This window comes from Chrysemys picta, chromosome 8 (assembly GCF_011386835.1).
Source record: "Chrysemys picta bellii isolate R12L10 chromosome 8, ASM1138683v2, whole genome shotgun sequence".
NCBI lineage: Eukaryota > Metazoa > Chordata > Testudines > Emydidae > Chrysemys > Chrysemys picta.
In genome coordinates this window covers 101,888,725-101,916,326 of record NC_088798.1, presented here as the reverse complement: position 1 = coordinate 101,916,326, position 27,602 = coordinate 101,888,725, and the positions used below count along the sequence as shown (strand labels likewise).

Genomic DNA, 27,602 nt, shown 5'->3' with positions numbered 1-27,602 from the left:
TCAGTGGTAGCTTTATTTCCTAAAGTTGTTTCCTAGCTGATAGAAGAAGCTGTGTCACAGCTCTGTGTGATGAGAATCAAAAAGAATAAAGAATCAGATAGAATAAATAATTGGTAATAATAATCAAAAAGGATAAATAACTGGTAATGTATCCAATAAGAGCCTGATCTGTAAAATAGCATGGCTGGGGAAAGGACCTATTTAATGCAAAGCTTAATACAAACATAATATCACTATGTTGAGTATGGAAAGACTAGAAAAAAATAAATACTCATGAATATTCTCGAGAAAACAAACAATGAAAAGGAGATCAACGCAGATAAAGAATAACTACTAAAATTCATTGCTATGCACTCTATTTCTGTTCTTGGGTGTCATAAACTTTATTAGGGCTTAATTTTCTATAACTGGCACCTATGTAAAATGTGTGCCCAAAACACACAATTGCATAAATGGATGTAACTCTTGCTCACATAGTTACCTTATACAGGTATTATGTGCTAATTTTTGAGAACTGAGTGGCCAATTCTGCAAACACTTACACGTGCGAGTAACTATCCTTAGTAGTGCTACTCGTATGCATAAGTCTTTTCAGGATCAATAACTTTAGCTGTGAACTTTTCTTTCATTTATTTACTGAGAGAGATGAACAGTAGATATTCATCTCATGTTGGACCCCAGCATTATATTGTGAGAGATGAACTGGCCTCAGCCGGATATTACCATAGGGAATTTATTATCCACCACTTAAATATGTAGTTCTATTTCCCAAAGGTATGGTTATTCTCTCTACTCAAGCCCCCATTTTATACACTCTAGATTTATAGATTGTCTCACATCATATGATCTCATTTTTTCTGACAATACACATATGTAGACAAGTGACTTACACTTAAGCAAGTGATGGACTTGGGAATGTTTAGGCCAGCAGAGATTTGTTTTGTGTGGCCAGAGCGACATGCTTTGTTCTTGGGAAGGAAAAAACGTTATGCTTTTTGTGTATGCATTACTGACTGGCCCAAGTAATAGACTTCCTAGCAGCAGGGCAAAAGATACTACAGTGGGAGTCATCGGAGGACGTCAGGTTAAGGGAAAGTTAAAGGAAAAGTTGTAAGCTTTGCCAAAAATTACTAAGCCGCTTCCCTGTCAGGAGATAACAGCCTAGTTGATGATAACTTAATTGACATCATATTGGCTTAGCAGTTTAGGAGACAGGACTTATCATCTGGACATGTCATGAAGGTGTCAAGAACTGTGCAACTCCGTCTCATACCACTCAGCTGCCAATAACCGAGCACTTCCACCTTCAGTTAAGTGTTCAGCACTTGTCCGCAGCATTGTCAGTGCTCCTTGAAGAAAGATGTTATTGATAATGTGTGTTATATCCCTCTGGTACCTTGGGAAATTATAGAAACAGACACTGGCAAGCAACAGGCTGCATGGTTAAGCTGACAAAAATGTTCCCACAGTCTGTAGTTGAGACGGAAGTTGGAATAGTATCCCTTGCTCTTCTCTCAAGAAGGGAAAACTAGGTGATCTGTACTCGCCAAACTCAAATTGCCGATAGAAAGATAAAACACAAATCTGTCATATACAACTACGTTCAGCTCACGATATTTTGTTAAAGTTTCATGCACATGAATCTAAAAAAAAAAGAGCGCTCTTAAGAAATGAAATGTTTGCAGCATTATTTTAGCTGTGTTTGGCCCAGGATATCAGAGAGAAGGTGGGTGAGGCAATATCTTTTATTGGACCAACTTCTGTGGAAATCAAAACTTGGCTCTTTCACCAACAGTAGTTAGTCCAATAAAAGATATTACCTCACGCACCTTGTCTCTTCGGAAATTAAATGTCTCTCGCACTTCTCTACAGATGCCAGCTTTAAAAAAAGCAGCAATGAATGATGACATTTGCTTGATTGGATTGTTTTTCATCCACTAAATTTTGTGAGATTTATAAGTGAGTTGGGGGCAGATGACTGAATTAATATTCATTATATCTACTGAGGAAATATAATATATTTGCTATCTTGAGATGGGGGGATATCTTCCAGTGGGCTATATCTTCCATTGTGTCTTGTTGGAATAATGTATTTATTGTATAGTGAAACTCTGGCATGTGGGAACCTTCTGTACCCTGCCAGCTCTGAATTCCCTCCTCTGCATTAAGCTAATGAAAAGACTTGGCTCTCATGTGTGTGTTTGCTACTGACAAAGCCTCCACTTGAATCAATGACCTTAAAGCTCTCACTATTTCTCTTTCCTGGTTATTTCCTCCAGTGTCATTTCTTTATTCCTTGGTGAAGTTACTTTGTTAGATAATATTAACTGAACCTTTTAAAAATCACTCCCATGCTGTAACCTTTGTCTTGACTTCTTGATCTTTCACGCTCTACGTTTCACTCACCTGGCTAGATGGTTTTCCCTCGCCTCAATCATGGATTTCTCTCTAATGACCAGCATGTCTTTAGCCGACGAATCCTTAAGGTAGATGTGTTGAATCTACATCTTCTGGCTTGCTGTGCTTCTGTCTGAATTATGTTTCCTTATTAGCTAATAGCACCTTATTGCCATTGTAAGTCATAAATACGATGAACCAAATCCTGAGAGTCCTGCTCAGTTTTTAACTCAACCAAAATTCCATGTGAACGTAGTGGGAGTTCTGCCTATGTAAGGAAGGAGTGAAAACCAAGGCCTTGAGGGTCTGGCTCTTTGTGTGAGTCATGGGGGGAGGCGGGGATAAGGATAGTTCTATATGCTATACTTGTACCATATGAATAATAGTAGTAATCGCACAATGAAATAGATCAGTCCAAATCCGCAAGTCCTAACTTGAATTTTTACTTAGGCAAAATTCATTGGGAGATTTCCTGGCTGAGACAAAATTGGGTAGAGTCTTCCGGCTTTGCAGTGGAATTTTCAAGTCTCTGAGTGATTTAGGAGAATGAATCACATTGAATGGCAATAGGCTTTGTGCTCCCAATTCACATAGACACTTCTGAAAATCCCACCCTGGTCCCTGATTTGTGGGTGGACCATATTAAACACAATTCTGTTCCTGTGTTGTTCAGATTGGTATTCTGTCCGGATGCTGTTAAGAGTTATGATTCAGTCTTTTCATGGGGATTTTTACTGTTAACTCCACATGTCAGAACAACCAGCTTGCATCCTAAAGGCTGGGCTATTGGAGTTCACCAGGGGATCAGTAGCTGGTCATCTGAGTAGTGAAATTCATTCTGAGATCAGGAGTGCTCCACCTTCTGACCAAGCTTTTCTGGCTGTTTAACTGAAACAAGTGTACACTACTAAATTCTTTAGTGTTAAAATTGCAAGTAGAGACGTAGACTCATCTTTTCTTGATCTACTGGCAAAGTATGGTGCAAGTGGAGCATTTTAATATCATTACATTTCAGTTGTACTAGAGCAGTGGTTCTCAACCTGTGGCCACTTGCGGCCCAATCAGCAAAGAGCTGTGGCCCATGTGACATCCTCAGGGCCATAGAGGTAGTATTGGATGCGGCCCACAGTGGCAAATAGGTTGAGAACCACCGTACTAGAGGGATGTCATTAAATATGTTTTGATTCCTTTATTATCTACTAAATGGTGGTAGTACAACCATGCTTGAAGTAGGCATGATATCAAGTATGTGATTTAATATTCAGGCGTTAATGTTTAACTAGTGTTTTCTATGTTCATATTTGCTATGAGGCTAAGTCCTGCACAACTCACTCAGACAAAACTCCTGCTGGAAGGTGTGGGTCAAAACCCTGAATAAGGGATCAATAAAAATTGGGAAAAAAAGACCTTAATGGCCCATTGGGAGTCTTGTCTGAATAGGTACTGCATGATTGGGACATTCAGTGTTAAAATCCATTGGGATCGTCTTTGGAAAAATATGGGTCAGATCAAAGGGAGTACTGAGTACTCGGCACATCTGAAAATCAGGTTATTCAGGTGCCTAACTATGGAGCCTAAATTAGACACCCAGTTTTGAAAATCTTGGCCATGATCCCAATTATTTAACTTAGTTGGTCAGCCGCAAAGCTAGAAGGTACCCTGCATGCCAATAAATCTCTACGGGGCAAACTTCTCTGGGATATGTGCAGAAACCATCAGCTTTGTGCATATAGCAGAAATGAGAACTGCTTGGCAGATCTGAACAGAGAATTTTGACCTACAGCTGTAGCCTTCTAATTAAACACACCCCTGCATGCCATGGTGCTCTTGCGGACTTTGGAGGAATTTGAGTCTTTTCACAGGTTCTCTCTGCTGTCTCTTATTTAACCAAACAAAACCTTTCAGTAGCCTACAGTAATTTCACCCAAATCATGCAGTGTCCCCATGCAGTGTTTGGGACCATTCTTCCAGGATGCTGTAATCCTTTACTATAAGGCTGTATCCAGGGCATTCACCTTAAAAAATCATCCAGTCAAATTTGCTTTATTGTCACCATGCATTAAAGCTAGGGTGAGCTGTGATCCATGATCCACATGGAAGAGCTCTCCTCACCCACATGTGCGCACAAGCACCATAACTGGCTGTCTTCAAATCTTAACCATCACTATGGGACAAGCCATTCAAACAGTTTTGGTGGTGCTATCAGAAAGACCTATCCCCCTGGCATGCCCCCTGCTGGTTTCTCTCCTACTCAGTGTAGTTAGTTTGCTGTCAGCACTTGTGTTGGTTTTTTTCCACATCACAATGTTTGTCTGAACTTCCTACAGGGTGATCAAGGTCAAGATGGAGCTGCTGGCCCACCGGGTCCCCCAGGACCACCGGGTGCAAGGGGTCCCCCTGGAGATACAGGAAAAGATGGCCCCAGGGGACCACAAGGCCTCCCTGTAAGGAATGAAGAATACAGAGTATTCACATTGTAAAACAGAATGGGTGCTCTCTAAGAATGCCCACAGTGTACTTCATCTGGGAGCCACCTGGCACAGGGCCGTGCCTGTCTGGGCCATGTGGAGGTACTAGTAGGGGAAGGGGATATAAGGAGCCTTTCCCCGCCCTGTGATGCTGCATCAGGATAGGATTCTCACCTAGCACTTGAGATCATTAGGAAAGGGAGCAATGACATAGGTCAATAAACTGTGGCTGCCAGGAGGCTAGGTCTGGCAGCTGGGGTGTCTGACCAGGCCCCAGGGTCTCCAGCACTTGCTAGCTGGGATGTGTGTTTCTCGTTAAAGAGGTCAAAAGTGTGTACCCTACCCTGCAGCATGGCTGCTTGCCCACAGGGCCCATCCTGCATGGTGCCAGCACACTGGCTCTGGTTATTAGCAGTGCTCACCACCGCTAGGCTTTTAGCAGAGGGCAGGATTTAGCCCACAAAGTTTGAGTTTCTCTTTCCCTATCACAACTGGAGGAGAATAGTCACCATCGGTGGCCTCAGAGCTGCTTCTAATGATTCCTCTGGATGCAACCTGACAAATGTCTTTAATTCTCTATAACTGTCCGGTTGTTAGAGAAATGGTAGCTTCACAATCAGTGAAATTATGGTAATTATCCCGGAAAAGTTGTGGGCTAAAGATGGGAAGTATGGGGAGAAGGAGGTTGTGTAGTATTCTGAGCAGAAAATCAGAAGTCAGGATATTTTTTAAAATTTATAAAAAAGCAAAGTTTATTTCCTCCCTGATGAGTAACCTTCACCCATCCCATTGCAAATCTCCAACTCATTGGTAATTCATTTTTTTTAAAAATCAGAATGTAAAATTAATGAACCTCTCAGTAATTATTTTTTAACTTTTTGGAGGATGAAGGGTTTTGGTGCAAATATCTGTAATCAACTTCACTGACTTGATTAACTTCTTTCCCCCAGGGCTTAAAAGGAGAGCCGGGGGAAGCTGGAGTGATGGTTAGTAGTATTCTTCCTGCCGTGTTTAGTGTCAGCACTAACAGATTAATTATGCTTCCCTAGTGTGGACTGTTTGCTTAGCTCAGAAGTGCATGTAGTTTTTGGCTTGGGTGTCCTATTTACTCCCCTCCATAACCACATAGAGCAAATTATTTTGTTTGTGCCATTGCTTGCTAATTAAAAAGTACAGCGCTATTACGCTAAGCTACACATGACCAGAGATGGACAATTGTTGAGCTTAGAAAGTTGTACAGGAAACTGAAGCAATCAGATACTGCCTTGATACTTCAGCCCTCTCAGATGCACCATAAGACCCTGCATCACCATAAAGAAAAGAGGTGAGTCTCTCTTCTTATAGCTCTTCCATAAAGCTCCTTTGCCCCCACTTTCCCCACCCCTGCCTCCTCTGTGATGTCCCACACTTCCAAAATTTGGATTCTAATGAGTCAAGGAAGCCTTTTGTGAATTTTGGGGTAGTTTTTATTTCCGCTGAGCTTTTGTTTTTAATTGGGGAAAACGTTCTTAATGCTACTTACTGGCGTCATTGCAGCTACGATGCCAAGCTGAGTTTCACAAGGATCGAATTGTGAAAATTTGGGAACAGAATCTGGCTGACAGATGATGATTCATTGGTGCCACCCACTTCCCCTAGGACAAAGTTTATATTTTTCAGGGGGAGGGTTAATTCTTAAGGGACACCGTTGGTAAATGTGGATTATTTTCACTTGTTTTCCTACACCTTTCTCAAACCAAGAAAAGAAGGTTGAGAGAAGAAAAAGTTCTGAGTATTGAACCATGTGGAAGGCCATGAAGTATTACACCTTTGTAGCATTAAAAAATATTAGGTTTTGTTTTTTGTTTTTTATTTTTTATTTTATTTTACATCTATGGATTACCTACTTTGTCATATGCAACAACAAGCAAGATCACTCAGCAAGGCAGTGGAGCATCTGAAAGTTGGGCAAAGAACCACAGAAAAAAATTATGCTGGGTATCCCAAGTAGAAGCAGGAGAAAAAGCAGAGAAATCACAGTGAAGACTGTGAAGAATTTATTGTCAGCAGACAAAAGAAGATATGGAAGAGAGAGAGGGCCCCCTGGAGATACAGGAAAAGATGGCCCCAGAGGACCATCCTAGAGAGTGCTGCAAGATCTTTGCCGAATCTACTTGGATACGTTTGGTTTAGAATAGGTATCACCCACAGTGGAGTGGGTAAGGTCGTGTGCAACTACAAAATGGGGAAACACTAGCTAGGTGGTAGTACTGTGGAAAAGGCTCTTGGGGGGTTTAGTGAATCACAAATTGAGTCAAAAATGGAATGCAGTTGTGAAAAAGGCTAATATCATTCTGAGGTACGTTAACAGGAGTGTTGTATGTAAGACATGGGAAGTAATTGTCCTGCTCTACTTGGCACTGGTGAGACCTCAGTTGGAGCACTGTGTCCAATTCTAGGCACCACACTTTGGGAAAGATGTGGACAAATTGGAGATAGTCAAGAGGAGAGCAACAAAATTGATAAAAGGTTTAAAAAAACCTGAAGACTTCTTTTTTTTTAAACTGGGTGTGTTTTGTCTTGAGAAAAGAAGACTGAGGGGGGACCTGATAACACTTCAAATATGTTAAGGGCTGTTATAAAGAGGATGGGGATCAATTGTTCTCCATGTCCACTGAAGGTAGGACAAGAAATAACTGGCTTAATCTGTAGCAAAGAAGATTTAGTCTAGATATTCAGAAAAGCTTTCTAACTATAAGAGTAATTTATCTTTGGAATAGGCTTCCAAGGGACGTTGTGGAATCCCTATCATGGGGGAGGGGTTAAGAACAGGTTAGACAAACATCAAGGATGGTCTAGGTTTACTTGGTCCTGCCTCAGAGCAGAGGGCTGGACTAGATAACCTCCTGAGGTCCTTTTCTGCCCGACATTTCTATGATTCTGTGGTGATGGTAGTTCATTTCCAACTGTTACAATGACTCAAACAGCTCTAAATTCATCTTCTCAAACCATGGAGTGAAGGGACTTCCTTCCCAGCTAGGTACAGTTGTTCTAACACCCTTTGGACTGTTTTCCTCTTCCTCGCATAGGATAGCCTCTTGGAAACCTGTCTGTTAAGATCCTGAAACCCACTCTAAATAACTAGTGTTGCTGACTCACAATGTGAAAATAGATCATGGGAGTTGTGCCTGTTTATGTCAGGGATGAATTCGCCCCAGCGCCTGGAATCTAGTCTATATTATCTCATAAACAGCTATATTTACAAACTACTCTAATGCTGCTTTACTAACCAATCACCTGCTTCCCCACCCGCAGATTTTTGGAAAGCATTGATGTTGTGGACATCCTCCGTTGAGCATATTTTTGAGCCCCACTATGGAACATATAAAATAGCCACATAACCAAGCTCTACAAGTCCACCTGTAACATTTCAATTATTTGTTTTATGCGACGGTCTAGCCCGGAGTTATGGTACTGAGTCAGATTCCAAAACAATTTATGGGACATTTTTCATACATAAAATAGAAATCTTTAGAGAGCATTTTCTTTATTATTTGTGGGGTAAAGTGCATTGATACTGAGAATGTTTGTCTGTAGTAATGTTCATACAGAACCGAAAACAGACAGAGGCATCCTCGCCATTTTCTACAGAGCTGTAAACATTTATAGCTGTATATTTTTAAATCCTGTTATGCTTTTATTTCCAAATAAATATACTGATAAATTTTACTTTTAACAGGGTGTAAGGGGACCTTCAGGACTAAAGGTAGGTGGTAAATAGTTTATTATACCTCTAATATTAACAAGGCAAGAATCTTCAGAATGCCTCTATGTGCCTGGGCAGGGTTGCACACATTTTTTCAGTTTGATGTGATCTCCTCTTCATCAATTGCATCTAAGAATTCCAGGGAATCAAATTGGCCATTATCTGGAAACCGAAAAGTTATTTTTTTATTGCATCTTCTGGACAGAAAGTATGCTAATTGTTAAAGAAGTAAAACAATGAAATTTAGAATGAGGAGGGGGAATTTGCTTTTTTAATTTTAGCATACTGTAGGCACACTGGATTTTTTGGCATTTCAGGAGAAGATAATGAAGATCAATAGTAGAACAAAATTTCCACTTCAACTGATAATTTTAAAAATGAATATGACTCATTACTATATTTCATGGTATCTCGCTCTTATTTCCCTTCCTTTGTGTTTTGTTTTTGAAGGGTGAGCCTGGTTTTCCAGGGAGAAAGGTAAGATACTGATTCTTCTTTCTTTAAAAAAAAAAAGATGTTCATCACACACAATGAGCCATTTGCAGAAACAAGGTTGAGCAAGGCTCTAGTCATGGTTGATTGCACTGATTCACACTTTATATTCTTCAGGATTTCTAGCATATGTTCAATTAAACAATAGCAATTCTGTGACCTTGAAATAGACATTGTTGTGCCATCAGCATCTTTTTCATTATGGTGATCAGCCCAGAAGCAGTAATTACATTAGCCTCGTCAACAACGAATAGGGTTACCATATTTGAACATTCAAAAAAGAGGACACTCCACGGGGGTGTCGGCCCCGCCCAGAGTCCACCCCCGCTCCTCCCATGCTCCGCCCCCACTCTGCCCCACCCCTCCCCGCTCTGCCCCGCCACCACACCCCTCCTCACCCCCTGGCCCACCGCTGGCTTGCTGCGTCCCTCCTCAGTCCCCCACCCACCGTTCACCTACCACCTGCCACTCACCTCCTTGCTCCCCTGTCAGAAACCCCCATGCCTGCCCTGAGAACCCCCGCCTGCCATTGGCTTGCTGCTTCTTGCCTCCTCACCCCCGCCCACCCACCCGCTGCTGGCTCCCTTGCTGCTCATCTCCTCAACCCCCGCTGCCCACCACTGGCCTTTTCACACACCCCTCCGCTCATCTACTCACCCCTCCTGCCGCAGGTCCCTCTGGCTCCTAGGATCAGGGGCAGCCGAGGGGTCTCCATGTGCTGTGCCCGTCACAAGCGCGAGCTCCATGGCTCCCATTGGCTGGGGAAAGCACCAATGGGAGCTGCCGGAGCCGCAGAGAGCCCTCCACCCCCCCCCCCCCCCAACCTGACCTGTCCTGACCCTAAGAGCCAGAGTGACCTGCCAGGGGGTGAGGTTGGGAGTCTCTGTGATGCTTACCTGGGGCGGCTCCCGGGAAGCATCCGGCAGGTCCCTCTGGCTCCTAGGGTTGGGTCGGGTTGTGGGGGAGGAGCGGAGGGCTCTCTGCCCGCTGCCAGCCCCTGCAAGCCCTTCCCCCGCAGCTCTGATTGGGCAGGAAGGAGCCAGTGCAGCACACAGAGACCTCCTCCGCCTCTGTGCCTGGGGCCGCCCACACTGCAGGCTCCCGCTGGCGGGCGGGCGCCGGGAGCTGCCCCAGGAAGCACCGCTAGCCCCGGGACTTTGGACTTAGGGTTACCATATGTCCGTATTTTCCCGGACATTTTTAGATATTTAAAAATTCCTCCCAGATGGCGATTTAAGAACTAAAAAGCCGGACATGTCCGGGAAAATACAAACGTATGGTAACCCTAACAAAGAATAAAACAGCCAAAATGCCACACAAGGCTGAAGGTGTGAGCCCTTTTGCTGAATTAATTGAAAATAAAATGGGTGAATTTTTGAGACTGCTGCTCTCCATCAGGCCAGCACTGGTCAATCTGAATCTCTCGTAGGACTGACCAAACAAACATCACCGTACTCTGAGGAGCGGAGCCCACTGGACATAATCTCTGTGTTTGGAGAAAGTATACTCTCTGGCAAGAAGGAGAGCAGCTCACAAACACACATCTGCTCTTCTACAAGAGACTGGCCTTTCATCGAGGAGGACAAACGGTTGCTCTGAGTAGCCCACTGAAGACCAGGGAGCCTTGCATGAGCAATCCTGCCTATCCAGTTTTTATATTGGTGCCCAAGTCTGTTCTATATCAATGTCTCCCAGAGAACTGAAACCAAAACTCCAAAAGGCTCATGCCTTATTCCATCCTTACTTCCCTTAAGGCAATCAAGGGCTTGTGTGTTTCTGGGCAGAATTTGGCTCCGAATCTTCAATATATAAGGGTTAAACTCTGTCATTCTCATGAACAATCTTTAATTTAAATGTAACAATGAAAGCAAGTGACTAGCTAAACCTGTGAATCTCCTTTTTGACAAGTTAGAATTCTTAGTGAATATAATGCATTCGATTTCCGAAATGCAGGCAGAATCTTCATGTATATTATGGGCCAGATTTGCAAAGGCCTCTTGACTTCCAATCAGAGTTAGGCACTTAACCTGCATAGGTTCTTATGTAAATCCCAATTGGCGCCTAAAAACCCTGTAAATCTGGCCCTATCCCAAGAGCGCATCAGAGTTATGGTGATAAGTATAATTGAGCTCTTACCCCATGGTAACATTGGCTGGCCTATTGACCCCTGTGTATTTTCACGGTTTGATAGACACTCTATGTATATTTTTATTTTACCAGGGTGATGATGGGACCCCAGGACAGCCAGGGCTTCAAGGGCCTAAGGTAAATTTCAGCTCTATATCTGTCTGCCTGGTGGCTATTTTTACCATCTGGTACCTGTTGCTGGCCAGATATCACAGTCAATGCAGATTGCTCCTAAAGCAGAGAGCCATAAACAGACACTTTTGATCTGAAACTAAAAAGAACAAAGAGAGGCACAATAGACGTGTAATCTATACGCCTAGGGTATTAATGCCAATACCAAATATTTTCACTTGTCATTTGTTATCTGTTGACTTGAAAGTGTTGACAGTCACTAACTAAATGATAACACAGGGTTTGTCTCCACGGCCATCGAGGGGCGTATCTAGCTAGCGTGGGTACCTGAGCAGTGACGCTGCAGCTGCACAAGCTTCAGCACTGGCTAGCCCTGCAAGTCAGAACACACATTATTACATTAATTAAATGACACTTGTGATTGTGGTGCAGACATACGCTGCAAGTTGTCATTTAGAACCTGATCTTGCAGAACTGAATCAGGCAAAGCCAGTGGGAATTGCCCGGACCTGGAAATTCAGGATGTGTGTGGTCCTTATAATAACTTCACTTCAAAAGTATAGCAGACTCTGTTCCATGGAAGTCTCCCATTGTAGGGCCTAAATGTTCATGGTGGCTGCCACTTTGGGACAAGGTTTGCTGGTGAACGTGTCCTCCACTCCTGCGTTTGAAAGCCCGAAAGCTTCATTTTAGTTTTCAAATTCCCTTTTGGGCACGGGCAGCACTTGAAGACATTTTAGAATAAAAGCAAAGCTTTGATAATTCCGGCATCTGTGTAGAAGTTTAAGATAAGGCAAAAGCACTGTAACCTTAAGAAAATTGCTTTCTGTCCTATCAAGTTAGACTTAAGATGTTTTGGCTTCAAAGTTCATACCTGGTAAGGTTCAGTGTGAATTATCTTATTTTCAGGGAGAGCAAGGAAGCACAGGTCCCAAAGGAGAGAAAGGATTAGATGGATTGCCAGGATCAAAGGTAAATAAAAGACAGGTTCATTAAGCTGGAAGATGGTCACACAGCATTGAGGCAGTGGGTTTCAGTTTGACAAGAGTTTCAAACATTTTTTTCTAAAAATTGCATTAAAATGGCAAAAAACAAAACATAGCCTGTAAATTTTCACTAGCATTTTACCTTTCCATGGTGGGTTGAGACCGAGAATAGAGTTCCCAAATCACCACTTTCTGACATTTTTGGCTGCATTATCTTGCAAGAAATCTGTAAGTTCTGTCCTCTACATCGCGTGTGTTGATTAATACTATATCCATTCTACATAGCTAGTGTTAGTGTGTCTCACAATTTTACTTTTTCTTCACAATTGAAAAGAAATGCACCAACATGACCTAGCTGTATTGAGCAGTGACAACAGAACAGGTCCGCCCTTCACGATCAGCTGTTTCTCTACAGTTGCTTTTGCTTTAATGGAATCTGCATCCAAGTATGTTTATGCTCAGAGCAGTCATGCTCCTGTCATGCATGAAACTATTCAAAACCGGGAGACCGCTCTTGGCCATTCTACTTCTAAATCCATAGGAGCAGTGCTGGTTTGTGCTTGCTGGTGCTTCTGCTTCAAGCTGGTATCACTCTATTAGGAACTTTTACTTTCAGGGTTTAAATGCTTAGCTATTGAAACGGCATCACTTTGTGACTTGTAAATATATTCAGTGGGAGGTCAAATCTGTATAAATGGTTTTGCCGTCTTATATCTGATCAGGCTGGGTTCTTTTGTTGCCAGCTAGATTATTTTAAGGTTATTTTAGCAAGGCATATGCGTCTAAATATCTAAAATCCATTTGTCCTTGACCAGTTGGAGTTTCTTATTGAGACTATACTTTTACCTAAAATAAGTATTTGACTGTCATGCAGTAAATGACTTTTTTCATAATACTTCTGACTTTCCTTATTATTTCTGACTAATAAATGTGATGTTCATTTTCAGGGTGATCCTGGTGAGAGAGGAGGGGATGGACCCATTGGACCAAGGGTATATGAGTGTTTGTTTTTGCTTCACTAATTTAGATTCTTGTATTCTCCTTAACATGGGTCAGTTTCCTCCATCCAACTCTGTCTGTCATCTGTTGCTGTATAGTTGAAGGGTTCAGTACTGTATAAGAATAATAAGGAAGATGGATCATATTAAAATAAATCACCATATAGATATTGAGCCAAATTAATGCAGATAGCTCCCGTGAAGTCAGTTAAGTTGCATCCAGTTTTACTATTGACCTCAGAGAGGTGCTGACCGCTTGCTGTCACCGAAAGATCCCATGACTTTTTTTCATAAGAATGAGGTTGTACCAGTCAAATTCCAGCTTAGGTTATTACATTCTGCCTGTCACTCAATGTATACTTCCAGGTCCTTTCAGAATTTGCTCTGTATAGCTACATTCTTGTATCGATTGCATGTGTAATATTTATATGGAGACAAATACAAAAGTGTCTAGGGTCCAAAATAGTACTTATCCCTGTTCTAGCTGTTGTTTTCATGCTGCCCACTTTTCAGGGGCTAACACCACCGTTGTTATCACAAAGTTTGCAATTTGCCGTTGTCTCCAGGGTCCACCTGGCCTGAAGGGCGAACAGGGAGATACTGTAATAATTGACTATGATGGCAGAATCCTGGATGCACTCAAGGTAAGATGATGATGATAATTTGTTGTGTGCTCCTGTTCTTAACTGGAATTGAATTAACCAGCTGAGATTACTGCACCAATTGAAATCCAGTGAATCTGTGAGAGAGCTGATCTTGAAACATATGCTAGAGTAGCTTGGGGAAGTTAGTTCACCCTGCAGAGTTTGGTTGATGCAGTGATCGGGAGCTTCCAGATTGATGAGCAGGAATTGCAAGATAATTAGGAAGGTTGAACCTCACATTGTCCACACAGGACCCTCTCTTTCCTCAAGCTACTCCTTCCCCACTGATCACCATAGATCTGGGCCTGAGAGAAGCCCCATAATCATTAGCATGGCTGCTGGGAAAGAGACCGAAAAGCCGAGATGCTCCATAACTGCTAGTGTTTATTGCTAGGGAACACCTGTGCTAAGGATTATGAGGCTTCGTAGAATCCCAACAGAGTAGAGCTGGCTGGCAGTGGGAGCAGAAGTGTTTTCCTTGTTTTCATTGCTCTACTGGAAGTGGGGGAGTCATCACACCCTCCAGAAGATAGAAGAGGGGAGCAGGGGCCTAAACAGTGGACATAGTTGCCCTAACCATATAGCCACACCCAAGACACAGCTTTTTAGGAATGACCACACAGTGCCCCCAGAGATGTGTGGAAATGATGGAGAGGTCACCCAGTCTCTAGGAAGAAATGGGGAGCCGATAGGCCAATGCTTCCTCCTGACCCAGGAGGACAGTTAAGGAACAAGGGTGGCCTGGCAGGAGGGCTGAGTGAGAGGACAGAGGGCATCAGGTGAGTTCCTAGGAGTTTGCAGTGTTCAGACACCATGCTGATGTGTGCACTAGAGAGGGCTTGGTTAGATGGATGTACAGAAGCAGCACAGACTACCTCAGCCTGATTTGCTAATGTTTACAATATGGGCTAAGGTGCATGAACACGTTGAGTCACTGTGAGCGGGTTTGAGGTCAGATGCCATTCTGTTCCCTGTCAAGCATGCAGGCGTAGCCTGTGGTATCATAGAATCCTAGGACTGGACGGGACCTCGAGAGGTCATCTAGTCCAGTCCCTTGCACTCATGGCAGGACTAAGTATTATCTAGACCAATTAGACTAAGTATTAGCTAAGGCTCCAGGCTAAAGCAGCCACAACAGTAGGAACAAGAGGTTTCCTGCTCAACTGCAGCAGGGTGGAGAGGAAATGCAGAGGGAAGTGGGCACGTTTGTCCCTAGAAGACCTGTTTGGTTTGCTTCCCTTAGTCCCCAATCAGGTGTTCTTACCCCAGCCAAGCAGAGACTGTAGGCGGAGTAGTCATCCAGCCCCAGAAGATATTGGAGCTGAGAGTACAGAGGGATTGCAGGCCCCAGCCTGGTGCTGACTAGGAGTGGAAGGACTGGGTGCAGTGACAAAACATGACCCAGAAGCCTTGAAAAATGTGCAAATGTAAATCAAGTTTGAGTCACCACAAAACCTTGAATCAGGTGAGTCTTAGGATTTGCAGCAAACATTTTGCATAGCCCCCCCGCTAGAGACGATTGAAGTAGTTTGTTCAGTAAATGACACATAAGTGGCTTGAGCCAAAATTGGTCTGTACCCATGACTATAGTAAGATCTACATGTAAAGGAAGGCACCATTTGCCCCTTTGTCTCTGTCAGTTCTATAAAATGAAAACAATAAGACAATGTATTCAGAAGGAAAATTTCCTGAAGTTCGTGTAAAGGAAAATTATGCCCCCGTTGTGTAGCCTGTACTTGCTATACAAGAAAAGGAGTGAGACCATGTTTAATGCTGCCATTTAGCAAAGATTAAAGAAGCTGAGTAGAATAAATATTTAATTACAGACACATTTGAAAACCATTTTAATTGTTTTATAACAGGCTGCAGGGAAACATAAACTGATGGTAATTACTGTATGCCAGATGTCTGCATGGGTTGCTTGGACAGAATAGCACAGCATGTGGCATTGTGAATGGAATTTGTGGACTGAGATCATTGGAAAGCTTTCACCAAACGTTTGGAGTTTCAGTTTACTAACAAAATGACCCACAGTCTCTGAGACGGTTGAGTTTTGTGTGTGCTGCATGTTGAGATGCTCAGGGGTAAATTATTAAAATGTCACTGACCTGGCCTTTACCGTCCTTCTGCTTATTCGCTGGGATCTCAGCCATTTCTCCTATTTACCCACTCATGGCTTCTGAGTGAACAGGCCTCTTAAAAACTGTTTTGTTTGTGAAGTACAACCATGGGGACTAGGAGCTCAGAATAAAGCAACATGTTGCTGGTTGGTTTTCGAGCTGAAGGGGTAGATGTCTGATGTGGTGCCATTTAGGGATCCCTTATAAATGACAAAATAGATCCCCATCAAAGGGTTTTCAAACTCCTGGTTTGCAAGGGTCTCTGGTAAGAAGAATAGTTTGCATGAGCTTGCAAACTTTTAGCAGGTTTTCCTGCTGTTAGTATTCATGTACACTTTTCTGTTTCTACTTCTTTTTAATCATGTCATATGTGGCATAATGGAATTCGTGTTTCACCTACCAGTAGAGTTGAGTTGAATTGGCTGGTTGATTTCAAACATCATGGTCACGTTGAGCCATAGATAAGGGAATTTTGCCTATCTAGTCTACTGTCCATCTGAATTGGTAGGCACCATTCCTCTTGGATGTGTTTCCAGCATAAGGTTGGCCAGTAATGAGGGGATGGAAAAAGTAAGATCCCACAGGTAACAAGGCAGATTTTGGACCAGAACTACTTATATCTAGAAATGTGTGCCTTTTAAGCACGTGTATTTCAGTGCTAGCACGGCCCTCTACACCAAATTGGACACAGTCTTTTTTGAGTTAACATTTCCTGTGTTGTGGGAAACAGCCTTGTCTGTTTAATATTAGCTGATCTTGTCATGGACATTTGTGCTATGATAATTTAGAAAAATATTTACTATAAATCTATGGCTACGTCTACACTTGGAGTGTGTGTGGGGGGCTGATTCCCAGCTTGTGTGGGTATACTGTGGGTACGTACTCAGGGAGGCTAGCCTGTGCCACTGTTTGCTGCTGCCCATGCTACCTCAAGTATGCTACCATTTTTAGCGTGCCAGCATGATGAGCTCAAGCTGGGAATCACACCCCTGGCTCCAAGTGTAGACGTAGCCTATATGAGAAGCTGCGCTCATGGCTGATCTCCAGAGTGAAGTGAATGTGTGCTGGATTAGTAATGATATTCAAGACAGTTCTATTTATGCCATCTTTCTTTGCTGTGTTTTCAGGGCCCACCAGGTCCCCAAGGGCCACCAGGCCCTCAAGGAGCTCCAGGACCAAAGGTTGGATTGACCTCTGTTATACAGACAGTATTTCGTGGCATGCAGCGTATACAGTACCCCCTCACCACATCCTGACATCGATCCTCATGCAAACCTCCTATCGAAATCAATGGGAGTTCTCCATGCGGAACTATGGCGGGATGTGTCCCCTGGTGATGACATCTTAGAGCAAGACTGGAGAAATGTCTCCCAAATCACAAAGGGGTGGGAGGCAGGAAAGGACTGAACCTGGGTATTTTAACTCATGAGTCTGTCTGCAGGAAAGAGAGCATTCTAAATTCCCCTCCTCTCTGAACAACAGAAGCCTTTTACCTAGATGCAAAAGTATATTTGTTTTTTTGGTTTTTTTCACTCCATCACTGGGCCAACACTCTTCTGCCGGCCTTGTCTGAATGAATGTGTTATACTGTACTTGGAAGTGAGCCCATACACATTCCTGTATACATTGGGGTGAAATTCAGGCCCCACTGAAGTCAATGGGAGTTTTGCCACTGAACTCAGTGGAGTCTGCATTACACCTATTGATAAAGAAAATGCTTGTGAGCATGCACTGTGCTTGGCTATTGATAGTCCTAAATTCTAGGTTTTATCTTGTTTTCTCCTATCAGAAGCCATGTTCTCACACCTAGCGTGTCTTAGTGTTTCACATACACATATTTAGTATTGTACAGTACCAGCACCAGTACCAGCCACTCCTTGTGAAATGGTCACCCGCATTCAGGGTCAAGATCAATAGGCAATAAATAATAGTCAATCAGTTATAATTTCTTATAACAAATATGCACAAAAGTATCTTACTAGGAAATGATATTTAGATTGGTTCAGAATAATGTATATCTCTGCCCGCCAGTTCAATCCAAATTCTACTTGACTAATGAAACCTGGCACTTCACTTGAAATCAAAAGATGCCATTTTCTACCTCAGGCTGCTCATGAGTTGATGGCCGTCAGACTCAGTACAAAAAGAGAATTTACTTTTACATCCAGTTCTTTTGTGAAATTATTTTCTGGTTTCACCTGATGTTATACCTTTATTCGTTTGTACTGCTTTAGGGGGAGCTTGGATTGCCTGGTACACCTGGAGTTGATGGAGAAAAGGTACCAGATGTATGGTTTTATAACATTATAACTGTTCTGGTAGGGCAGTTAGCAGTTTCCAGGATGCTGTTCAGATCCCACACAAGTTGAATTAGTTTTGTGTAGCTCATGAAACATTCTCTCAAATTCTTTAGTAAATCTTAAATTTCTGCATTCTCTTCAGCCACTAAATTAAATTCTACTGCACTGCAAAATCAGTATTTACAATGTTTAATATTAAGGGATGTTTTGATGTGTACTGAAGAAGTAATATGGAGAAGAGGGAGCAAAAGGGGGAGGTATCTGTTGCTCCTTTATATTTAGATAGATCGATAGAGCTGTATCTATAGATAGAGAGCTACCTTTCTCCTAATAAAGCTCTGTTCTGTGACCTGCAGGGATCTAAAGGAGACCCAGGAAATCCTGGGATAATGGGACAAAAAGGAGAGATCGGAGAGATGGGCTTGTCTGGCCTACCGGTATGTCTGTCTGTCAATATATACATGGGGTTTATTGCCTCCAGTATATTGTTTCCATACATGTGTGTTATATATCTAGATGCTTTGTTAGTTTAAATTATATCCCTATCAAACCAATATTACTGTTAACTCATAAGCTTAGTTCTCCTTGTTAACAGTAATATTAATGGTATGATATGTCAGAACTCTCAAGGAGCTGAAGAAATATTTGCAAATGGCATTGCTTAGCTAAAGTCATTTTTAGAATACATGAAATGATTCACTGATGGAAAACAAAGGTGATTAACTGAATAAGAAGAGGTACATTTTTAGCAAAGGGCATGAGGAGTGAGCTGCATGTTCACCACCAGTGTTGTTTCTTCAGCAGTAATACCACAATCCATACAGTAAGATATGATTATTATTGTACAAACTTATGCTAGGCTTTCTCCACCTATGTGTTTTGTATCTTGAGTAGCGCTGTCACGAAAGGTACCTTGTTCTTCAATCTGTTTTCCATCAGTACTGTAATGTAAGTTGAAAAATGTACTAGGTCTTGGAAAATGTGAAGCAAACTCACGTGAGGGGACAGAACTGTGTTGATTTATTAAGGAACTATTTGTGATGTCTAGAGAGGTTTTTGGTGGAAGTTGCAGAAACACATTCTCAGGTCCCCAAACAACATAGTTCTCATAGACCCGGGCAAAGCACTTAAAATTATGTGCTTAACTGCCATTTGAAGTCAATGGGACTTAGGCACGTGTCAAGTTCTGGGTACCACACTTTTTAGGAAAGAGAGAGTCCAGAAGAGAGCAACAAAAATGATAAAAGGTTTAAAAAACCTGGCCTATGAGAAAAGGTTTAAAAAACTGGGCCTGTTTAGTCTTGAGAAAAGAAGTCTGAGGGGAGACATGATAGTCTTCAAATATTTTGAGGGCTGTTATAAAGAAGATGGGGATCAATTGTTCTCTGTGTCCACTGAAGGTAGGACAAGAAGTGATGGACTTAATCTGCAGCAAGGGAGATTTTGGTTAGATATTAGGAAAAACTTTCTAGCTATAAAGGTAGGTAAGCTCTGGAAGCTTCCAAGGGAATTTGTGAAATCCCCGTCATTGGAGGATTTTAAGAAGAGGTTAGACAAACACCTGTCAGGGATAGTCTAAGTTTATTTGGTCCTGCCTCGGCCGAGGGACCTGGATTCGACGACTTCTTGAAGACCCTTCCAGCCCTTTTTGGGGCTTAGAGTTAAGCATGTGCTTAACTGCTTTGCTGAATCAGAGCCATAAATATTAAGGAGCCAGTGGTGCAAGCTGCCCCGTGTGGGTGAAAATCAGTGCAGCTCAGTGATGACAGGGAGGGTCTGCTCAGGCAGAACACAACATGCAGGATCAGAGCCTGACAAGTCTGTGCCATCCCTGAGCTTCAGCAAGACAATGGAAACAGTAGCTGTCCCAGTAGGGAGCCCATGTTAAAACCTTATTTCGGCAAAACCCCTTTCCCTCATGTAACGGTCCCACTGAAGCGAATAAGAATTTTGCTTGAATAAAGACTTCAGGATAAGGTGAGAAAAATATATTCTTCTCTCTTCTTATAGCCTTTTTGGAAGCCTTGGATGTGTAAACTCAGCATTATGTTTTTACCATTTAGGGAATCGATGGGCCAAAAGGAGAGAAAGGAGAAACCGGATCCCCGTGTTTGCAGAACAATCATGTAAGACATTAGCACAGTGTTGTTGATGCTATCAATATTAAAAGAAGCTGGCGTGTACATAGGCTGCAGTTGTATTTTTAGTCCTTTAGGTACATGTAGCAGTAATGGTGACGAGCAAAACACTGCATTTTCAACTAGAACTGATGCACAATTCTTCCTCGCAGAGTGAAGCGTTGCGATGCATCTGTGGATAACTCTGCAAAGTTAATGTCCTTTTTAGCCTTAGATTGTACATTGATCATGGAAGTGTTGAGCAGCGATGTGGTAATTATGTCCTATTCTGAAAAAACATCCTTGTGACTTTATTGCGATTTTACAGTATTTACATATATATTTTGTTTGCTCATTTTAAATTCTTTTTTAAAGTTGGTTTCAATTAAAGCTTTTTTATTAATGACACCAGAACTGAGATTATTTGTTTTAATGAAATAGGAAGCCATGCTTCTCAGGTCTGCATGAAAGGGGATAGATTCCTAAGAAAATTAGAGAAATCACATTCAGGCACTTGTATTTTGTGAAGTTCTTCAGATGTTTAGGGCTGGATCCACAAAGGTACTTAGATGCCCAAGTCCTGTTTTTAGACACCACTATGATCCAGCTTGGCTGCTGCCTCACCTTGTAAGCACCTAAACTCACTCAGCACCTAAACTTTTACAGTAAAAGTTCCCTCTGGGCATATGCACTACTGCCTCCCTCTAGGCGCCAGCGTGATCCCCAAACAGGGGGACGATAGGCACTTTACACCTAACTTGCCTGCTGGGCCCCGTCAGGTAGGCGTGCTCAGAGGCCACCTAGCTCTACATACAATGAGAGAGGGAGGGAGGACATCCCTTATCTCCTTTAGCCCAGTGGATAGGGTAGACCACCAGTTCAAGTTTCCCATCCCTGCCTGATTGAGGAGAAGAGGTTAGAGTAGGGAAATGCCACCTTGCAAGTGAATGCCCTAACCACTAGGCCGTAGAGTCATTCTCACTTTCTCTGGCCCAATCAATATTTAATTAACGTGGAACAACTTCAATAGGAGAGCTTGAGGGGCACCCATCTCAGAATATCCCATAATTCAGCTGTCATCTTGGTCCAGCAGGTGTCATTCTTCTCCTCCTTGACAAGTCCCTTTGTGAATCCAGGTGTTATTAACTAAAACTAGTTAAACAATAATCAGTGACCTCACTATTCAGGTGTTAATTTGGCACAATCCAGTACATGCTACCAACCCACTTTAATACATAATGAAATTCCTATTTTCAGATAATACCAGAACCAGGACCCCCTGGATTGCCAGGCCCTATGGTAAGTTTATAACGAATGGCACTTACAGTAGAGAATGTCTGAAAATTCATTAACACATTAAATTTATTAAAGAAGGAGGTGCTTTATTGTCTGCTATCCTACGCACCTTAGACTTCATTGAGCAGTCTGAAGAATTAGGGACTAACAGGCCATAATGTGGTTTCCAAACTAGCTTGAGCACTATTTCTTGTGTTCTGTAAAGTTTTCTCTAGAAAGGTCTGAATGCTGTGTTTCAGGCCCTGAATCAGGAATGTGTTTGAGCACTTGTGTAACTGTATTTGCAGTTGATAACAGTGCATGCCCCGGCATTTCAGGAATAGAAATGGCAAGAACTGCCATCAGCATATACACTTGTACAAATTAGGCTGGATTCTGGTCCTACTGAAGTCAAGGGAATTTGACACCCCCTGAGCTTATGCAACAGAGACCTCTAAGATGTCTGGGAGGTGGCAAACGTAGGATAAAACAGAGCCTTGAGATATGCCAGAAGATTACAGACTAGTCAACGTACTGAGCACATTTGTAGGTGGGAGGAAGAGGCAGCATGTCTTGGGAACTATTCTGAGGCACTGAATAAGGGAGGACTTCTGATAGACAGTTTAATTAAGATCGCACCTATAGCTTCAGGAGAAGGGATCCCGAAGGTCTTTTCCAATTCACTTGGATTCAAAAGGATATTAATGTTGGGGTGCACGTTAAGCAGCAGAATGCTTTATAATTTTCCCTCTTCAGAAAGCCTTCTGTAGCCTTCGTTATCCAAGGTTAATTTCAAAGGATTTTGTACATTATGCAAGAAATGATTTTTCATTCCTATTGAGTTGGACTAGGAGAGACAAAAAACTACCATCCACCTTGAGAAGAAATGTTTGAGATTAAATAATTATAATACATCACTGCCAAAGACAGATCTGTGGGTCTAACACAAAAAATGATTGGGGAATTGTATTTGATTGTATTTAATTGACTTAAAAATCTGTTTTTTTCAAATACACTGTTGTCTTCCCTGCAGGGTCCTCAAGGAATCCCAGGTCCCAAGGTGAGTCAACACATTAAGTGTTCTTCACACCATACTTCCAGGCTGCTGGTGCATGACTGAGAGAGAACACAACATAGGGGCTGGATTTTAGAATTGCTGAGCATCAAAAGCATGCATTGACTTCAGTTGTAGTTGTGGGGGCTCAACATTTTTGAAAATTAGGCCCATATTGTATCAGCAATATTTCCTCCAAATGGACTTCTGAACTTGAATCCTCTTTGTGATTCTGTTTGCACAGAACGTGTGATGTAAACTGTTTCCTAACCCATAAGTTTAAACTTTTAGTTCAAAACATTTCTCATGTGATGTATTCAAGAAAACTTACTGTTCAACTGTATATATAAATGCAAAGTATTATATGTTTACAGGGAGGCAGGGAGATAAACTTCAGATAGATCAGAGGTATTGACATTTCTGCTTTTGCATGAAATGGAGTTGATGTACTAACTGGCCTTTTCCTTCTCCAAGTACTGTAATTCTGATCCTAGATAATGCAGTTCACTTTTACATTGGTCCTCACCTGTCCTCAGTCACATTGGCACAATTCCGCTGGCCTTCAATGGCAGTTTCACCAAAGTATATGAGAGAAGAATTGAGCCCAGGGTATTTATAACCTACCCAATCCAATGCTCTTATGTACACTGTCTCCCCTTGGTAATTGTCACTATCTTTTCATGCAGGGCTTGGATGGTGTAAAGGGAGAAAAAGGTGACCATGGTGAGAAAGGGGCAACTGGTGACACTGGGCCACCTGTGAGTAGCTTGGTTTGTATGTGGGAAATCTGCTAGCTTGCATTTTTGCTACAAAAAAAATTTACTAGCAATTTTCCAAATCCTTCTGATAGATCACTTTTCTTTTTAGGGTCCTGCTGGTCCCCCGGGACTTATTGGCTTACCAGGCACCAAAGGGGAGAAGGTAATAATTCAGCAGGGAAAGAGAAGATGAAAATATATTGTAATTATAATGAACTGGCTAGTGTATATGCAAACCTTCCCTCTACTGGGTAAAATCAGAATTGCAAAACTGTGGGTCAAAGGCACTATACTGTTAACCGCTAACAGGTGCTCCTTTAGCTCCAGTAGCAGAGGCCTGTGTTTTGGGAGCAGCAGGATCTGAGTTCTATTCCTGCTATTTCTTTGACGTTCAGAGTGGCCACAGCCTACAGCATGGTGACACAGAGGAAGTCCTAGGTACCCGTGGAATTGTTGGATTATGAGTACTTCAAAATCAAATGAATTCAGTCCTTAAGGGGCATACACCTGCTTTGAGACATTTTTACTTTGAGGCAAAAATAGAAAATTAATTTGAAATCCACTCTGCAGTCTGCTTTGGCATCCATCTCCTAAGCCAATTAGCTAATGGAGTGAAGAGAATTCCTAAAGATCTAACTCTCAAGCTGAACCAAATATACCTATCTTGTCATTTTAATTATAAAAAAAAATCCATTTTTGCTGGCAAGTAGACTATCAGCCATAGAGTCCTCAGCAATCACTGGGTTCCTGTTAGCCCTGTTAAATAAATGTCATAGTACATATATTCAGAGAGGACTTAAATCACTAGCGAATAGGTATCTGATGAGAGAGCTTTATAGGCTAAGCAGGGCTGCATCTACGGAGCTTATCCATAAGACAGAAAAGAAAACCAAATGTATTTCTGAGCAGCAGAATGCAGCATAAGGCCCTTTACCTCCCTCCAGTTTTCCTTTTGCACACACATTTTTTATTCTCCTCGTAGATGTGTATGACACAAATGATAGCATCTAAGGCTTGGTCTACACTACCCCCCTAATTCGAACTAAGGTACGCAACTTCAGCTACGTGAATAACGTAGCTGAAGTCGAAGTACCTTAGTTCGAACTTACCTTGGTCCACACTCGGCAGGCAGGCTCCCCCGTCGATTCCGCGGTACTCCTCTCGCCGAGCTGGAGTACCGCAGTCGACGGCGAGCACTTCCGGGTTCGACTTATCGCGTCCAGACTAGACGCGATAAGTCGAACCCAGAAGTTCGATTGCCAGCCGCCGAACTAGCGGGTAAGTGTAGCCAAGGCCTGAGTCTTCTGAGATTGCCATGTTCTCCAGGGCATTAATATATTTAAAAAGATAAAGACAATCATAGACTTACTGAACCAAATTCATCCCTGGTATAAATCCAAAGAGGTTAGTTTACTGGATTTCTTCTTTTTCAAAGTAGTCTGTAGTCAGCTGTGCTGTAATTACAGTGTCTTTAAGATTCTCCAGTCACCTTCCATGTGAATAGATATTAATGCTTTCTCCCATTATACCTTTCTCACTAGATTTCTTAATTCCCCCAAATTTGCTTTCCAGAAATCTAATATGCATGTACTACTGCATTCTGTGATCCCGTCCCTTATTACCTGGATCTATCTAGCTGCTGTTCTCTCTCTCTATCACTTCCTATCAATTGGAAGTCAATAGAGTTACACCAGGGACAATTCTGACCTACTTTTCTCATACAGAAGATTCTAAATGATACAGTTTAGCTTGTCCACATTTCCCATGTTCCCAGGTACCACACACCTGCCTTAAGGAGAATTATTGTCAACAGCAATACAAAATCATTTGCATATGAGAGCTGCAAAAAATACTTTCCCTTTAACTCTCTCCAGCCGTTGTTTGCCTAAACATTAGTTATATACATTTAGATTGAGTCCCAACAAAACTACAAGACACAGAGTTCACTTAGTTATTTTGCCAAATAGTTCCAAGTTTACATATAACATAAGAAACACTTAACATGGCATCTTTTCTTCTTCTTTATTTTTTTTATAACCCCAGGGCAAGCCAGGGGAACCAGGATTAGATGTAAGTATTTCATACGGTATTTTAATTGTGGCATCTGCGAACATCAAACATTAAAATCGGTGGTGTTTTAATTTTACAAATACTTATTTTCCATATAGGAAATATAGCAAACACTTTATCTCTCATTTTCAATTAAGTCTGCTGTGCCCAGAGGAGTGATCTGGTGGATGAGAAGTGGACTTACTGTAACACACTTATTGCAGTACAGCCATTAGACCACTCCACTTCATGCCCCACAGATGTAACTGTGCCACAGCTTGATTGAATGCTACCTAGTGGCTGGATGAGGAATTTCAACTTCATTAAGAATGTATCAGACTAACAAAATCAAAATCCTTGTCCAGGGGATATGGTACCATGAAGGTATATTAACCATTAGCTTTCCCCCAAAGAAATCAGCCACTGATGTGTGCAAAATATGTGGTTTCTTTCTAATTGACCTTGTGAGCTAGCATGCATTCGATGGAGTTGTTTGGAACTAAACTTACAAATACCTTTCTCATATTTAAAATTCTCTTGATAGGGTTTCCCAGGTCTCCGAGGTGAGAAAGGAGATAAAAGTGAAAGGGGAGAGAAGGTCAGTATATTTTGTGTCTTTCCTGGTCACAAAGGGCCAGATTCTGTCCACACAGTCATGGCAACCCTTTTAAGCCAACAAGGTTAAAACAATGTAAATAGGAGAAGAAGTTTGCCCAAAGTTTATCCATGAAATTTTTTGTGTGCATCTATATGTACATACACACAAAAAACCTGTACATTGTATATAAAATATTTAATAGAAACGTTTTCACCGCAATAATAATTTCTCCTGCAGTCGCTGCGACACAAACATTGCAGCCCTGTGCCCTAGAGCATGAGAACCAAAGAATGAAGAGGACGTAGTCTAATCAATTTTTATTTTACTGACCAAACTGCCAGAAGTGTTTAAAAAAAAAAAAATGAAACCTCATCAGTGGTGAAAAACGTCAATTAGGGATCAGATCCTAAAGTTCTGACTTCAGTGGTATCTTGCACAAGCAAAGACCCAGTGAAAATTGAGTCAGTGTCTCAGGTTCTGTCCATAGATGCTTTAATGCTCTTTCTAATGTACAGATCCAAGGTACACCTCTACCCCGATATAACACGAATTTGGATATAACGCGGTAAAGCAGTGCTCCGGGGGCGCGGGGCTGCGCACTCCGGCAGATCAAAGCAAGTTCGATATAACGCGGTTTCACCTATAACGCAGTAAGATTTTTTTTGGCTCCTTAGGACAGTGTTATATCGAGGTAGAGGTGTACTTGTAACCTAGGTAAAGACAGTTATTAAAAGTATAAATATTATCTTGCAGGTTTCACTGACTAAGGTGAATGGGAATTGACTAAACATTTCTAACATGTTAGTACTACAGGGCCCATGTCCACAATAGAGAAATGTGCACTGCATCAATGTTAAGCAAGGCCTACACTGGTGTGAGTCCCTCTTTATGTCAAAGCAGTGTACCTACATTGAGGTAGAGCTGGGTGAAGAATGGTAATTCCATTTCATGGAGGATTTCAAGTTTTTAAAATTTTGGTTTTGTTCTGATTTGGAGCAAAACCCCCAAATTTTGAATTTTCCATGACACAGAAATCCAGGCGGAAAGAATTGTTTTGAAAAATCAAAATAATTTGTTTCAATAATTTCAAAACTAAATTCTGTCTGGCAGGGAACTGGGAGCCCCAGCTGAGCCAGGACCCGTGGAGCTCTGGAGCCAGTGTAGGTGGGCTGATGGGGAGATAGGAGCATGGAAGCCCTGGGGAGCCCCAGCTGAACCAGGAGCCTTGGAACTTAGGAACCAGTGCTCCCAAGCCAGATGGCTCCCTGGGCTGCCTGGGACTTGGGCAGCCCAGGGAACCAACCAGCATGGGAGCTGGGGAGCCTGGAAGTTCTGGGAGCCC

The 27,602-nt window shown here is 42.2% G+C and overlaps 1 protein-coding gene across 1 annotated transcript in view; it reads left to right on the top strand.

Annotated features, from left to right (window-relative positions):
- LOC101938293 (collagen alpha-1(XXIII) chain) overlaps positions 1-27,602 on the top strand; it is a gene marked incomplete at its 5' end in the record, with an annotated part of 85,386 nt that overhangs the window by 43,488 nt on the left and 14,296 nt on the right. The window contains 18 exons of the mRNA XM_065553647.1: positions 4,725-4,841; positions 5,816-5,851; positions 8,584-8,610; positions 9,061-9,087; positions 11,323-11,367; positions 12,271-12,333; positions 13,295-13,339; positions 13,912-13,989; positions 17,237-17,290; positions 18,344-18,388; positions 18,766-18,846; positions 20,473-20,535; positions 21,784-21,825; positions 22,835-22,861; positions 23,542-23,613; positions 23,723-23,776; positions 25,657-25,683; positions 26,207-26,260. Coding sequence (XP_065409719.1) covers positions 4,725-4,841; positions 5,816-5,851; positions 8,584-8,610; positions 9,061-9,087; positions 11,323-11,367; positions 12,271-12,333; positions 13,295-13,339; positions 13,912-13,989; positions 17,237-17,290; positions 18,344-18,388; positions 18,766-18,846; positions 20,473-20,535; positions 21,784-21,825; positions 22,835-22,861; positions 23,542-23,613; positions 23,723-23,776; positions 25,657-25,683; positions 26,207-26,260 — 957 coding nt within the window. The remainder of the gene's footprint in view (positions 1-4,724; positions 4,842-5,815; positions 5,852-8,583; positions 8,611-9,060; positions 9,088-11,322; positions 11,368-12,270; positions 12,334-13,294; positions 13,340-13,911; positions 13,990-17,236; positions 17,291-18,343; positions 18,389-18,765; positions 18,847-20,472; positions 20,536-21,783; positions 21,826-22,834; positions 22,862-23,541; positions 23,614-23,722; positions 23,777-25,656; positions 25,684-26,206; positions 26,261-27,602) is intronic.